This window comes from Haliotis rufescens, unplaced genomic scaffold, assembly GCF_023055435.1.
Source record: "Haliotis rufescens isolate VD_foot unplaced genomic scaffold, xgHalRufe1.0.p SCAF_22, whole genome shotgun sequence".
Taxonomy (NCBI): domain Eukaryota; kingdom Metazoa; phylum Mollusca; class Gastropoda; order Lepetellida; family Haliotidae; genus Haliotis; species Haliotis rufescens.
This window is the reverse complement of record NW_025963913.1, coordinates 7,850,331-7,866,200: the sequence shown is the minus strand read 5'-3', so window position 1 is coordinate 7,866,200 and position 15,870 is coordinate 7,850,331. Positions and strand designations below refer to the sequence as shown.

At 36.2% G+C, this 15,870-nt stretch overlaps 3 protein-coding genes across 3 annotated transcripts in view; 1 reads left to right on the top strand and 2 right to left on the bottom strand.

Moving 5' to 3' along the window:
• The window catches only part of LOC124124366, a 72,843-nt gene extending 57,339 nt beyond the window's left edge, over positions 1-15,504 (bottom strand). The window contains exons 1-3 of the mRNA XM_048401476.1: positions 15,351-15,504; positions 14,374-14,613; positions 10,799-10,894 (exon numbers count right to left, since the gene is read on the bottom strand). Of these exons, the coding sequence (XP_048257433.1) occupies positions 10,799-10,894; positions 14,374-14,590 (313 nt within the window). The 5' untranslated portion in view covers positions 14,591-14,613; positions 15,351-15,504. The remainder of the gene's footprint in view (positions 1-10,798; positions 10,895-14,373; positions 14,614-15,350) is intronic.
• Positions 288-7,500, bottom strand: LOC125371583 (putative nuclease HARBI1). The gene is made up of 4 exons (XM_046487505.2): positions 6,611-7,500; positions 5,780-5,902; positions 5,385-5,519; positions 288-5,069 (listed from the first exon to the last, which is right to left on the bottom strand). Exons 1-4 carry the CDS (start codon positions 7,180-7,182, stop codon positions 4,844-4,846), a joined length of 1,056 nt encoding a protein of 351 aa, XP_046343461.2. The 5' UTR covers positions 7,183-7,500; the 3' UTR covers positions 288-4,843.
• Positions 2,113-4,456, top strand: LOC124128441 (t-SNARE domain-containing protein 1-like). The gene is made up of 6 exons (XM_046491860.2): positions 2,113-2,282; positions 2,849-2,914; positions 3,223-3,319; positions 3,554-3,623; positions 3,838-3,966; positions 4,327-4,456. The coding sequence occupies exons 1-6, from the start codon at positions 2,113-2,115 to the stop codon at positions 4,422-4,424; spliced, it is 630 nt and encodes a 209-aa protein (XP_046347816.2). The 3' UTR covers positions 4,425-4,456.
• Positions 15,505-15,870: the final 366 nt, after the last annotated feature.

The following is a 15,870-nucleotide window of genomic DNA, read 5'->3' as shown; positions in this document are numbered from 1 at the left end:
TGGTAAGGCTCGCTGACTTATTTGCAGCATGTCATCAATCCCAAATGTGTGGATCGATGCTCATGATATCAATCACTGGATTGTCTGGTCCAGACTCGATTATTTCCAGACTGCCGTCATATAGCTGGAATATTGCTGAGTGTGGCGTAAAACAACAAATCAACCAACCAAGAAACACACATTGACAGCATTCTTCTTGGTACCCTTCTTGTAAATACAAATACACAAGAGTAGTTAAGCTCAATATTATTATCCCCTACAAGTTCAAAAGGAAGGAAACAACATAATTGGAAAAAAATTGATCAAAATTTTGTTTATTGATTTTGGGTTGGAAACTGAAGAGAATTGATTATTGTCATTGACATCATAATTTGAAGTAGGTTGTACAACACACATGTGTGTCTCATCCACACCGTGTGGTACTTCTGGCTCTGAATGGGACAGTACTCTGGAGGTATTCTCAAACACTACCTTTAACAAAGGGCATTTCACATGATAGGATTTCAATCTGCAGAATTGTTCATCCCAAAATACAAATCATATCTAGCTCATGTAGCCTTATATTCAGTCTCACTCAAGTTCTACAGTATTGTTGAAGAGTCAGGGAGAAGATAATAACATGGGATAGTAGTGAGATAGCAACTCCTCATTGGACAAGATTCAAATTATGAGATACTTGAACAAGTCTACTTGTGTTTTTCTAATAACAATACACAATAAATGTTATGTATTCTGCTAAAATACTGAGGAATAATTAATAAATATGAAAAAGCTAAATACATTTCAACAATATTTCTTAATCAGCAACAAGAAATATTTGATAAAATCAATATTATTTGTTTTCTGGGCTTCATAACACTTCCACCTTATTATGGAGCATTACTGCTGAGTTATAGAAACACTGGTTCAACAAATTATGAGAGCAAAAGAAAAATGGATCCTGCAAGAAAGTCTGCTTCCATCAAAGTTATGCTTTCCATGTTGCTGTGGATCTTCTGAAGCCATTACACATAGAGTAATGTACACATGTCTTGTTCTTGGGGATAAAATATTTGAACTTTTTGTGGAATTTGAATTTTGAAATATTTTTAACAATAAGATCATCATGATCACAAAGAAGGTGTAACAAATTAAGCAACATGTAAAGGTTTATAGGTTGTAAATAATCAAAATATGCCAAATATAAAAATAAAACAAATAATATGTTATTTAAAAAAACACATTCTTGTTGTACATCATATTTCATAACGAAACATGGCTGTATCATGTGCAAGAATTGACATTTTCAAAACAGCTGCCGTGGTGGCTATGTCTAAAATGGAACCCTATGTTAGGAGCACGTCAAAAGACACCGTAGCAGAGATCATGACTGATTTGTTTAGAGATGTGAAAATGAAAACGGTGAAGGGTGAATGGATGGACACACAAATGATAACATTTTCCAAATAGCTGCCTTGGCAGCCATGTTCAAAATTGAATTCAGGGAAAAGTCACATGACATAAGCTCACTTGAACCTTTGCTTCAGTTAAAAACAGCAAAACCTCTTGATGCTCACCTTTCCTACAACATGCCAATGCGGCAAAGTTCTTATCAAGGCACATGTCTCTTCCAATTTTAGTTGTACAGAAGATTTTCAATTTTTGATTTTCATCTCTGAAAACAAGCTATGTAAATTGAAATGTCACAACTCTAAAAATCTGACTTATTTACTCAAATGGATCGAGCAATGGGTCATAGAAATCAAACACTCAGGAATCAATGTGTCTATTTCACCAAACCTTTGTACAAAGTGAAGTTCAAGTAGCTTTACAGTGGCAAGGAAAAGACTGTCCAAGTAAAAAACTTCTGTAAAATCCCTGGCGGCCTATTCACGAAGCTGTCTTAGCTAAGACAAATCTTAGCTACTTACGATAAAAATTACGACTGCCATAAGAGCTATTCTTGAAGCTGTCTTAAACCTATCGTAGCCGTGTCCCAGCTACGACAGCTGTCGCGGCTAAGACAGGGAGCTCTTTTCTGTCGGAGAAAGAGTCGGGTGTTTTCCCGTGACGTCATTAGGGAATTCCCTTGACCTACATTGACGGGCAGACGATACCTGTCATCTGTGCGCCATGGACTCATCTCCGAAAAATAAACGCATCAGGAAAGTAAACTGGATGCCTATTGAAGTGGACATATTAATTCAAGAAGTGGAGAAAAATCATCACATTTTATTTTCGGCGTTTTGCAACACCGTGACAAATGTGCAAAAGAAGAAGATATGGACCGACATCGCTCAGAAGTAAGTAACTACTTAGCAACCCTAACTCACTGTGCGTTAAACCAAGAATACTTAAGCTACCACTGTTTAGTGTGTCATATATATGTGATCGCATGTAGAGTAAATCTCAAACTCAGTATAGGTCCATGCACGATCTTTTTTCCTTGTTATTTGTCAGACTACAGTGACTATTTATAGTCGGGGGAAAACCTGATTCCTCCCATGAGTCGGGTGTTTACATTGTTACATCTAGATGCATTTCGGGGACACGTATCATTATCGAGCCAAACATTATGCCTTATCGTATTTTTTGTAATAATTTGTTTAGGATTTACATAAGCCATGCTAACATGAGCTGAGAAATAGAAAAGAAATGTACAAACATTTTGTCAAGTAATTCATCTCTCTCTGCCTTATGATAAAAATTGTGTAAATATTTTTTTTATGCAAGTAATAATTATCCAATATATAACGTCATACATTATGTATATATAGTACATAGGATTCAATTTGTACAATGTGTAGTAATTAAGTATTGAAACAAAGTTTTGATCTTATTTGGTGACATTATGTGATTTTTTTAATAGAATCTGTGCCAACAGCTTGGTCAAACGCGATGAGAAGGAGATCAAGAAGAAATGGACTGACATTAAGTAAATGCATTAGCCATATCTGATAAAACAAAATGAACCCAGTACTGTTAACATAATATATATAAATATTCAAGATTTTTTTTAGCACCATCAATTAATGTAAAAAAAAAACCTGACATATTTCTGGCTGTTATGAACCTGTCAATAACTAATTTTGAATTGCCTATGTTTAGACAAATTTGCTTACTATATGAAAACATATAAAATACTAAGAGTATCAAGAGATGATGAAAAACTTTTATTAAACATTGAGACTAATCCAATTTCCTTTCTTGCAAATTCAAACTGTGATATAATCTGGTATTCAGAAGCCAAGCAAGAAGGAAGGCTGCCTCACTAAAAAGAGAGATTTGTGCAACAGGAGGAGGACCACCACCTCAACCACTTAATGAAGTTGAAGAGCGGGTAAATATGATTACATTGGCATATCAAAGATTACTATAACTTCTATGTAATAAGCCATGCTAAATGACACATTCACAGCATATATTGTAATCACTTGTATGAATTGTTTTCACATTTGATACATTTATTCGCATCTATCATGAACAGGGTTACTACATAAAACATTTTTAATCTTTCATTGTTATGTGTTACAAATCTTTGAAATTTACAATCTTCATTAAAATTTATTTACAGATTGTATCACTGATTCCCTCCTGTCAAATTGATGGTTGTGAGGGTGGATTGGAGAGTGATGTCAATGAATGTAAGTTAAAGATATTTGAATTCATAACACAGAAAAAAATATCAACATTAATTCTTTTTTAATTATAAATGACCAGTGATAAAGATTTCACTTACAAATAATTCGACATTATGTCTTGAAACAATTGTAACATGTACTCCATGTAGTCAATGTCACACATAAATATGTCAGTTGCATGAAAACTTATACATTCTGATTATTAATTTTCTTTCAGTTGTTCCTGAAGACTTGACAAATGCCTGTCTGCCTGACGAGCAGTCAGTGTTTGTTATACAACCATCACCACCACAGCTGGAGTCACAACAGAAAGCAGCAGTTGTTCAGACTGTACTAGCTGTGGAAGGTATTAAAATATGATTGATCTGACACAACTTGTCATGATAATTCAACTATATCACAGGTCTGACCATTCACACAAAGATTTATAACATGTAAGACCAGTGAAAAAATACTAAGTAAATAAAAAATGTCGATTTGTTGTCTAAAAGATTTTCAACTCCTCTCACAACTTCTCATATAAATGTCACTTTTGTCAGTTCACTTAATATTATAAAAAATGTTATAAGGTGAGAAAAAAAAAATAATCTCCAAAATCTTTCACATATACATATTGTGTACTTTGATTATTGAAAAAAGCATTCATTACCTTTATTCATGTTTCAATTTGATTTGATGTACTGAAATATACTACTCATATTTTCAGGACAAATTCCAACCACAGGTGACAAATTGATGGCTTTGGAAGAAAGTGTAGATCCTGCAGCAGTTGCTGACAGTAGAATTGCAGCGTCTCAATATTGAGGAAAGAAATCTTGCTATAAATGAAAGAAATTTAAAAATAAATGAAGAAAAATTGTTGCTGAAACAAGCAGAAAAAAATGTTCAGTGCCTGTCTCCTCTTATATCATTTCATCATTAATTAATATTTCCGCTTTGTTGTACTATTTAAATATATATGTAATATTTGTCTCTGCTAAGTCTATTTCAGGAGAGGGCCAGTGGGGTAGCATTGTGGTTAAAGAGTTTGCTCATCACGCCAAACACCCGGGTTCGAATCCCCACATGGGTTCAAAGTGTGAAGCCCATTGCTGGTGTCCCCCGCTGTGATCTTGCTGGAACATTGCGAAAAGCGGCATAAATACACACACACTCACTCACTATCTAGAAGAAACATTTCAGTTCATGTCAGAATTATTTTTTTTTAACATGTTCAGTATTGTTCACTGTCTTGAGAACAATTGGCGGATTACACCACGCCTAGTTTGAAACCCATCACAAATAGGTCCATGATATACTGTGTCATCACTGGCAACTTCATCAGCCTGGGAAGGTGGCAGTGGTATGTTCATGTCAAGGCACATATTGTGCAGCTGGGCTGCAGCATACACTACTTGGTGGCATCTCTTGCTGGTAAACATCAAACACCCTGTAGTTTTCCCCAGACAACTGTAAGTCACAATAGTACAATAAAATTTTGTTGGAATAATATTTGAATAAACTTATGCTCAAATATATGAAGATGTTATCTTGTTGTAACATTTATAAACATTTTCATATCTTATATATCCACAGCAAGAGATTGCAAAAGTTATCTTGTGGCAATTCAGTTCATATATCAATCATGTATGGATTTTTTCTTACTTATAGACTCCATAAAACATGAATAATGTTATACATTTAAAAGAAATAATTTTATGTTTTTTAAAATAAAAACTTCAAAATCTACATTGTTTTGGCCTAAGTAATTATTGCTATACATACCGGAATCTAGACTTCAACACCCCGAAAGCCCTCTCAACGGTGTTTCTGGTTCTACAGTGGGCACGGTTATATTTTTCCTCTGGTGGTGTTTGTGGGTTTGAAAGAGGCGTGAGGAGCCATGGTCGACAGGCATACCTATTTAGTAAAGTATACATAAATGTTGGTTAGAAGTGTTTGCAGAATATGTGACTGTGATCGATGGGTTTTTATTTTCCTTCACTGCAACATTAATGTCATCATTATTAATTAATTTATTTGAAAACTGTCAATTTATCTGAGCATTTCCAAACTGTGACATATTCCTATATTAAAAGGTATTCTGCAAAAATAAACTTACAAATTACAATCAAAACTACTATGTTGATGTTATTTTTCACATGAGAATGTTCTTATACCCAGAGTCACCAAGCAACCATCCATCCACAGGATTCTGCTCTAATTTGGTACCAATTGTACTGTTGGACAGCATGAATGCATCATGAGTTGCCCCTGGCCATCTACAGACAATGTTGGTGAAACTGAAATAGTGGAAATATATTTTCATTATCTCTATTAATGATTTCTTAGAATGGGTCAACCATTTTCTAAGTGTTATATTGGGAGAGATGGTGGTGTTACTGCTTCAAACCATACAATTGTTGTTTTCTTTTTTTCCAAATAAACCAAACAAACATATCATTTTCATTCCTTCCATCTTTTCAAATATTCACTTAAATTAATTTTTAAACAAATGTTGATATGTTTAATCCCGCAATCACACATGGTAAGTTAAATTGAAAAGAAATCCAATAATTTTATACTACTTTAAGTAATAATTTTAAATTGTCACCAATAATTTCAGGGAGCAATTAATTAATTTGTGTACATTTACTGACATTGACATTGATTACTTTTACATTTAAGTCATGGATTTGATACTTATTTCATTTCAAAAACATATTTCTTTCACATTTCATTCTATTGACAGAACAATGTGTGTATGATCATCACAGACTGTTAATATTATAATTAATTAACCTTATAGGAACCCCTTCCTTAAACCTTTATTGTGCCCCTTCGATGTCATTGGCTGGGTTTATTGACAGGAGGGCGCAATGGGTCATGGTCAAGGTCAACTATGCGAGGCGGTACATTTAATGTGATCGTGGCGATGCCTGAATTGGCAGTATGTATCTTTCTCATTCAATATACAATTTCATTGCTATTATAAAACCGTGTACAATTACCGGAGATCAGCATCACATATTGCTTGAATATTGATGGCATGGTAACCCTTACGGCACACGTAAGCGACCTCCTCGTCATGCGGTGGTCTAATAATGGCGATCAGCGTGCCATCGATGCATCCTATTACATTGGGGAACCCAGCTATGTCATAAAATCTTTCTTTTGTGTTTTGACGGGTTGTGGCATCGTTTGGAAAGTGTATCAAATTCAGATGTTTACACAGTAGATTTATGGTTTTGTGTATCACCCTCGATACACTAGGTTGACTGACACCGTGCAGGTCCCCGATTTCAGACTGAAAACCACCTTTTGCCAAGTATCGTAGAGTTACCAAAACATGCATTTCGGGTAATAGAGGTACCGAACGCTTGGTCGGTCGTTCGAGGTAGGACCCCACACTCGCAATAATTTGCATGATGGCATGCCGATTTAGCCTATATCTGGATATAAGCTGCACGTCATCTAGCGTGTCCAGCTGACTCGTCCTGTCACGGAATATTTTCTTCCTAGAAGGTGTTAGGGTTGATTGCTTTTCTCTATCGAGAAGCCCGAGCAATAGGTAGGACGCCATGATGCATGCCTAAGACAGGTTTACGACAGGTCAGACCCTGTCTTAATTTTTGTCTTAAACTTAAGATAGCTTAGCGCTAAGACAGCTTCGAGAATAGACTTAACTAAGACGTTTTTCGCTACGACATATTTACGCCAATCTTAGCGCTAAGACAGCTTCGTGAATAGGCTGCCCTAAGATTATCGTAAAGTTATCGTAAGGAAATCGTAGGCTATCGGAGCCTATTTTCGAAACTATCGTAGCCCTAAGATATCTTAAGTTTGTCGTAAATCTAAGATAGCCCTATACCTGTCGTAAGTTTATTTTATCTTCATCCAAGATGGCTGCATACTTTTCCATAGATATTTTGCCAAACAATTAGTCCGCTTTACGTTCAAACATTGACATTTCATTTTGTAAAACTGAGTGATTCAAATTGACACTTCGAAAACACGGAGAACGCATCAAGGATTTCACGTCAAAAATGTTCTTAATCGCGACAGCGATACACGTAACTGTGGAGTCGACAGCTTACATTATTTTTCTATCCGAGTCCATGCTGAAGAAGTGTGAAACAACATACCTTTTCGATAATTTGGGAAGGATAAAAACGGAAGGTGTCGGCAGGCTACAGTAATGACCGTGACCTTATTGATAGTTTAGGGGGAGCTAATCTTAGTTCAAACTCTAGTTGAGAGTGGTTTCCCTTTGTATTCGCCCGGGACACCTTGCTCAATGGTACAGTTTTCATAAAGTGCAGAGTTCCACTGTTAGATTTTCTGAGTCGCATTTGTGTCAATGCTTCAGTCTATATTTTCGCATTTTATAAAATTATATCAATCTACATATGTAAAAACAACCATAAAGGTTTCGCATAAGTTTTTACATCTAAAATCGTGTGGGACGGGTGGTTTTAATAACTGAATTTTAACTATACAGTGTAGTATTTATTGACTTAACAAGGAAATACATGTGATCAAATATTTGTATACAATATCTAATATTTTTCTTGCAAGAGTAATTGCAATTTGTTTCGTTTTAAATTCAATACCTATGTTATCTATATCCTCTTGAAAGACAAATATGTGATAAAAAGTTATTAAAAACTGTCTGTTGAACAATTGCATTCTTTAAAAACAGGTGATTAACGGCATATAGATGTATTCCCTTATAAATATAACAATTTACTGAAATTTTGACAGCAAAAGTTAAGCACAGATTTTTGTATCGACAAATCAAATAAAAAATGAATTCCAATGCTCGTTCTGGTTCTCGTCAAAATGTAGCATAGTTTGCACATTGTCCAAAATTCACTTTCAAATATATGTTCGCAGAAAAAAAGTTTATTGAATGAAATTTACTGATCAACATAAAATACACATTTCCAACACAATAATCTTTGCATTCAATAAACCGGGTTTAAAATATTTTGGTCTTTTTAATATTTAAGTCTACATCTTCCCGTTTTATGTTTCATAAAAATATAGATATCCTTGAGACCATTCAGACAATAAAATCGTTGTAACGTATAGGGTCAACGAACAAATACTAGTAAATGATCCTCAGCAATTCTGTCAGACAAGCCAAAGATTTGACACATTACAAAGTATTTCGCTCCTCAGCCAGATTTAAATGAAATCAGACGAATCAGTTTAATAGCTCTACTTAATTAAAAGGATAGAAAATGACTACATTATATGTATGTTCACGTTAACTTGTGGCGTGTTCCATGAGACAACATAACTTGACAATTCCTAAATTATCTCTCTTTGCGAACGAAAATTAGTGTCACTTTTAAATTTTGAAAATAATTATGGATCTAGATAGATAAAAAAATAATTTCATCATCTAAATACTAATAGCTTGATATTGTATTTAAGTCCTTGGTTTATTCACGAAATATATTGGATACATAAGTAACAAAACAAACTTAACAAGCTTAGATTGTCATATAAACTTGCTTGTGGGTGCGCTGCTTCCTGAACAATTTTTGTTTTGAGTGTTTCCACGTATAATGTTGGTGTTAACACTAATATAAACTTGACTTTTGACATAAACATAAAAATATACAGTATACATCACTTAACATCAGACTTGAACAGGCATGTTAAATGCTGAACGCATATGCAGCTGGGAAATCCCCGTGACGTCACTGGGAAACACCCCGCTTTTTCAATCTCTAACACAAATGAGTTCTCTGTCAGAGTTACGACAGGTATCGTAACTCTGAACGATCTGCGACAGGTTTACGATAGTTTCGAAAATCTATCTTATCTTAACCTTAAGATATCTTATCTTTGAACGTAAGTTGTTAAGATTTATCTTAGCTAAGATCGTTTCGAAAATCTAGGCCCTGGTCTTTCAATTTGTATCATTAGCGAGTGACTTCCCTTTAACAAGCCTGCACTGGTATATAAGCAGAAATAAATATCACTTGCTTCAAAATTATACAAGATCAAAACAAATTTACATAAAGTAATTCATTGCATATGATGTTCATGTTTGCATCCTGTCTATGTACACTACAGATTGCCAATCTTTGCTATATATCTGTTAACCAATAACATTCCTGTTCATCACTAACTTACATACAATTTAATTCCTGTAAGAAAAACAGAAAATGACAGCCAATCAAATTACTGTTTAATCTCAAGGCTAAAATAAAAAAGGCTAATATTGTTTGGTTTCGATGGGCTAGAGAACAAATTGGTGGTCAGAATAATCCTAATGGCGATTTCTTGATAGTTTTGACCATAAATACAGACCATAAACACAGACATTTGACAGAAGATTGCACAGTTGCTTAGAATTATAATTGTCAGAAAGAAAATAGACGAAAAAAGTTAAATCAGACACAGTTACTTGGGTGGTCGATGTTGACAAATGTCAAAATCAGCTGATCATACTGATATGCGAACAGACAATTTCGATGTGCCGTCTAGTAAAGCCTTTGTGTAGCGAGAGACATCTTCAGATATTAAGTGTACAAAATCAAACTATAACCCCAAGACTGTAGGCTTGATACAGTATGGGGAGATAGCCGTTTGATTGAATAATATCATTTGCCATCTTCACAAACTTAACTTCAACTGCTTGACATGAAATAAAAAGCAAGAGATACCAATAGGTCATATTCAAATGAGATGGGTCAGGTCAGCAATGATGTTCATCAAGATTGGTGTTGCTTACAGGACATGTTCACTACGTAGGTGGAGCAGTGGCTTGCTTGTAATCATAAGTCATTAGATTGCAGTCATACACAGCTGGGGACTGTGGTATCAGTTTCATCAACTATGTAAACAGACCACACTTTACACAGAACTTGGCAAAGAACACTGTCTAAATATTGTGGTCAATTACATTGTTTATTATGAACTTTGTTATACATGTCACTGTTTCAGTGAACCTGACATGACAATGTACTCCAATATGTCCAGAAAAAAATGTGTCATTTAACTAATGTGAGCAAGGCACACTCGCATGAACGGAATTACAAAATAATTCCTTGATCACAGTATTTTCATGTTTTACAGTATGCATGGTAATTTATGATGAAGAAAGTTTAACATTAAATTTTGTTAAAATCGAACAGAAAACATGAAATAGACGTTAGATCCCTGTTGCCTTGACTACAAACCTGGCTGCACCACCAACACTTGGTGGCCACTGTCAGCAATGTTACTGATCTCACAAACATACTTGTCCTCGTCATCAATGCTGTCCACGATGAAGTCTGAAACACAGAGTCCTAGTTATCACCAAATATATAACAACAAGAGTTTGCCACTAACGTGGCTATATCCCCCGCCCCTGTTGCAGAATTTATGACATAATTGAATCTAAACAAACCCTAACCTTTTTTAACCGAGAAGGAACTTGTCATGGAAATTTTTAAAAAAAGATGAGTTTGGAACCATGTCCATCTTGTTGCCATGGAAATGTAAAAAATAAATATTTCTAAAATTTCTCAATAGCAAAAGGCACCAGTTCAGCATGTACCTGACAGACCTGCAAAGTTTGATGAAAAAATATTGAACGGTTTATGAGTTGTGCTCCGGAAACGAACCCTACCCTCACAGAACCTAAGTCCATCTTGTTGGCATGGAAACGTAAAAAATAAAAATTTCTAAAATTCCTCAATAGCAAAAGGCACCAGTTCAGCATGTCCCTGACAGACCTGCAAAGTTTCATGAAAAAATATTGAACGGTTTATGAGTTGTGCTCCGGAAACGAACCCTACCCTCACAGAACCTAAGTCCATCTTGTTGGCATGGAAACGTAAAAAATAAATATTTCTAAAATTTCTCAATAGCAAAAGGCACCAGTTCAGCTTGTACCTGACAGACCTGCAAAGTTTCATGAAAAAATATTGAACGGTTTATGAGTTATGCTCCGGAAACGAAACATGACGGACGGAGCCCGTTTCTATATCCCCCGCCAACTTCGTTGGGCGGGGGATAATAACCTATATACAGTGGATATTCAAACTGAAATGCCAAAGCTCACAAACTGAAGATCAAAAATGATATTTAATGTACCTTTTCTCATTCACTAAGTGTGATATAAAGCATGATTTTGGGCAAGATAGTCTGAATATTATATTTATTGCATATTGCTACTCAATTTTATTAAATTTTCGCAGAAGCTCTTGTCTTCAAGTCTCTCAACCTTAATGTTTATAGCAACATATGACATCAGCCACTGTTTCATAGTATCTGCAGAAAATGGAGACTAACTTCACTGTGTGACAGAGGATTTTAATCATGCATTTGGTAAGAAATATATGTATATTTTGTTTGTAGCAAGATGTGAAATCAGTCCACAGATGACATTCTTGATCCTCTTTGGTCGTGTGGACAAGGTGTTTGAGCTCATATCAGATCTGTGGTTCAAGTCCCAACATAGGTAAAGGGCTCCAACACTTTATGGCTGTGGGCACCGATAGCCTCATTGGTCAGGTGAACCAAAGACGTATATACATCCTTGGGTGAACGAGGATCCTGATCTCAGGTTAGATACAAAGTGAATGGGTTTTGTTTAACGCCTCTTTGAACAGTATTTCAGTCATATCATAATATGTCAGCTTGATGTGGGAGGAAAGCCTGAAATGATTTAGGTGTTAGATGTTTACCACATAGATGAAACCCACAAGCACATGTATGGTGATGACAAACATAGAAACATAAAGAGGGAAAACTGTAATTCTACCATGACATTGATGAATGCTTGATTCTGATTGGTTAAAAAGAGGTTTCCTTTTTGCTACTGAAACCCCTTTCAAATATATTAAGCCTTTTCACAAAAACATGCGCATGAATACATAGAAAGTCTACATATCGATTCATAAAAAATGGCTGATGTTCGATCACCCCCATATAAACTGTAAAACGAATCTTAATTCCTCTAATACACGCTGGGTCTCTGATACCAGCCAGGTATCTAATACACGCCGAGTCAAGGGCTCTCGCGAAATTAATGGACGGGGTGGCGTCAAGTAGAGGAAATACGGTAGTTTGATATCGGATGTTTGGGGCGTTCTAGGCCGCAACCCTGACTGCCTCGATGATGACATTAAAAGATTTAACGAAGGCATATCTTTTGCATACAAATGAAATGTTTATGAAACTGTTAGAGAAATGTTCTATGGCAACCAGAATCGGAACAATTTAAGCTATTTCCTCCGTCAACCACCACCGTTAGGATTTGGCAGGATGGGATTTGAAAGTACATAAGAAAACACCCCCCTTCGAAAGTCCACGAAAACAATGTCCCAACTGAAGCGACATCTTATCAAACTTGACAAATTCATTTCAGAACACACACAATTAAGAAAATCATATACGATCCTCTATTTCTGGTTCACAAATGTCTAAGTTCTGTCACTATCTGGCTTTGGATCTGTGAAATCTTGAAATTGACAGGTCACAGCATGCAGATTCCTCGTTTCAAAATATCAGGCTCGTCTGCAGCCTAAAAGGCAGCTGCTCAGTCATACTCAGTCACATTGGTAATCATATGGATGTACCAGCAGGCTCAATCAATCCCAGATAATCTACATGTTAATGTTGAACCACATCATAGATCGGGGTTGTCATCTTGCTTCATTCTATAACTCGTTACGGAGAATGTAAACACAAGATTGTCAGCCATTGACAGCAGGGAGGTGTGAGTAACTGTGATGTAGGTCAAGTTCTGCCTCATCCAAGTTCGGGGTGGAGAGGCATTTATTTTGATTTTATTATTGTTTACTGGGGGTAATTGCTAACTAACTTATAACACTTACACATTTTAAATGTATAATAGAATGTTAATTCATAAAGTTTGTTGTAGAAATGTATTCGTTTATCGTTTTAAAACTTTTTCTATAACCTGTCACCCCTACAATAGAAATGATGGCATGTTCGATTTCCAAGAAATGACCGTTCTCGTAAAATTGCGATAAATGACAGTCAGTCTACAGTGTACAACAGTGTACAACAGTTTGGTAGAATTAAAACATCTCTCTTTGGACTAAGTTTGGAGTGTTATTTGTCAACTTATTTTGAAAACCTATGTGTTTTGAACACTTATTATGAACTACTCAGACGGCTGAGTACTCACGACTATGGTATTTTTAATCTTGAACTTTAGTAATAATTGTTACATATATACTACCTGTGACCACTTTTCAGAATGTTCTAAGATTGCAGACCTGTGTGCCTGTGCTGTTACGTGTTGCAAGAGAGCGCCGTTTTCAAAGCGTTGTTGCCGTCATGGCAGAATGGAGATAAACCTACCATGTTTTGAAATTTGATGTAGTCCCACTGTAGAATAGATATCTCTTTATTATAATTTGGAACCTCACGCTAAAGCGCTCGTTTCAAAATTAACATTATTAGGACATAAATAAACATGTTGTGCAGCATTTGATAATGTGTTGATCTGGAGCCTGTCTATTGTCATCGGGACCATAAGGACTTTTTTTGGACTTAAATTACTCAGTTTCTACAGTATCAACAGTACTTCTACATCAGTAATCCACCACTGTTAAAAAGAATGCCTACATCTTTCCAGGGTGGAGCCATTCTGTAAGTAGGCCTGTGTAGGCCTGGTAGTTTATTAGTGTGGGTGAGTGTAACTGTACATATGCACTTGTTGTCTTCATATTATCATAACACAAGCTAGTACACTTTTCAGATGACAACTCATAAACTCATAAACTCCTTTTCTTACCCTCGCCTGTAGCCCACACTGATGATGTGGAAATAAAACATCTCCTTCCTTGAGTTGTCCACCTTTGGCACCTCAGCTGGTTGTAGAGAGTTTGGTACTGTGACCATGTGACCCGGCTAACTGGCACTGCAGCTGCTGCCATTCCCACAGAACACACAAGCAATCTTCTCAACACACCAGTCGACAGAGTACATAGTGCCTGCTGTATCCTCTTCATATCACCAGTCCATAAATAGTCAACTTCAAAATGCAAAAGAATAATTCCACAGTATAAGAAACTCATTGATACAGGGCTTAGTTTAAGGAACTTGATTTAACTTGCTCCAGGTGCATGGTGACGTGAACAGCTATTTGCACCAGATTAAGCTGACTGCACCCTGGTCCCATAAATTTATCAAAGTTGAAACATTAGATGAATAATCTGGTATAAATAAATGTAAGCTAAGATCTCTGGTCACAGTGTCATGAATTACACCTAACAGCAATTATAGTGATACAGGATGGTAATTATTTTTATGATCTCTGGGTAAAGAAAGCTTAGAGGTATTGAGGGGTTGAAATACGGATGTTGTGTGGACAAGTAAGGGTTAGTTAGACCACCGACCCATAAAGTCTGTGGTCAGACAAAAATTTGAATTTGTTTGGCTAGGGCTGGGACGGCCCGGGAAACTCGGGGACTCTGTTCGGGTAGGTCCTGAGAAGGACCTGAGAACCCACAGGACTACCCGGACCCGTAGTTAGTCACGTAATATAGTGTTTAATGACAAAAGATTTCTGGAACTCTATGGTTCACTAATGTTTGCATTTCGTTCTGACTATGCACCCATTCCTTCTGACTTTTATGTTTGAATAAAGGCATATAGAAGTGATACAGTGTTTGAATGGAGATAAAACTTTAGTCAAATTCAGTGTTTGCATGACCAGATCGTTTATACAGAAGGAACCCGGGTTGGGTCGGGTAATAGTGGGGTGGGTACCTGGGTAGTACTTTTGGACCCGTCCCAGCCTGACACTTGGAACATCTAGACAAATATATAAGGATGCATTTTTCAGTAAGAGACTGGGCGAAACCACATTATCAGTGGTCCATATCAAGCTCCTCACAGCGGTAGTCCGTTCGCGGAGCTCTCTAATACTACCGAGAGTGTAACGAATAGAAGCAGTCACACGCTGGGAAGGAGCTTGTGGGAAAGGGAGGTCACTCTAATTTCAAACGGGAGCCATCTCCGTTGTTTTCATATTTGCGAGAAATGGCGTCACTCACGCTGTACGTTGTTGGTCCAGCTATTAAATGCCCAGCTTATCCCTAAGGTCAAACGTATTCCTAATTAAATGTTTGAATGCATTATATATTTATGTTTCCATCCGTACATCTTCTAAGTTTGGTTTAGTGCTGATAATCATTTTCTTAAATGTGCATTATGTGGGCCCACATTTTTCCCGTCATCTATGGTGATCGAAACAAGTGGGCCCACATTATTATGAGCGTTAATATTT

Excerpts from the sequence above, each read along its gene's own strand:
- LOC124128441 (XM_046491860.2), top strand. The coding sequence starts at position 2,113 with ATGGACTCATCTCCGAAAAATAAACGCATCAGGAAAGTAAACTGGATG. Across the intron at positions 3,320-3,553 it reads TTAATGAAGTTGAAGAGCGG|ATTGTATCACTGATTCCCTC; the intron begins GTAAATATGATT and ends ATTTATTTACAG. Across the intron at positions 3,967-4,326 it reads GACTGTACTAGCTGTGGAAG|GACAAATTCCAACCACAGGT; the intron begins GTATTAAAATAT and ends TCATATTTTCAG.
- LOC125371583 (XM_046487505.2), bottom strand. The coding sequence starts at position 7,182 with ATGGCGTCCTACCTATTGCTCGGGCTTCTCGATAGAGAAAAGCAATCA. Across the intron at positions 5,520-5,779 it reads TGGTTGCTTGGTGACTCTGG|GTATGCCTGTCGACCATGGC; the intron begins GTATAAGAACAT and ends TTTACTAAATAG. Across the intron at positions 5,070-5,384 it reads GTGTTGAAGTCTAGATTCCG|TTGTCTGGGGAAAACTACAG; the intron begins GTATGTATAGCA and ends TGTGACTTACAG.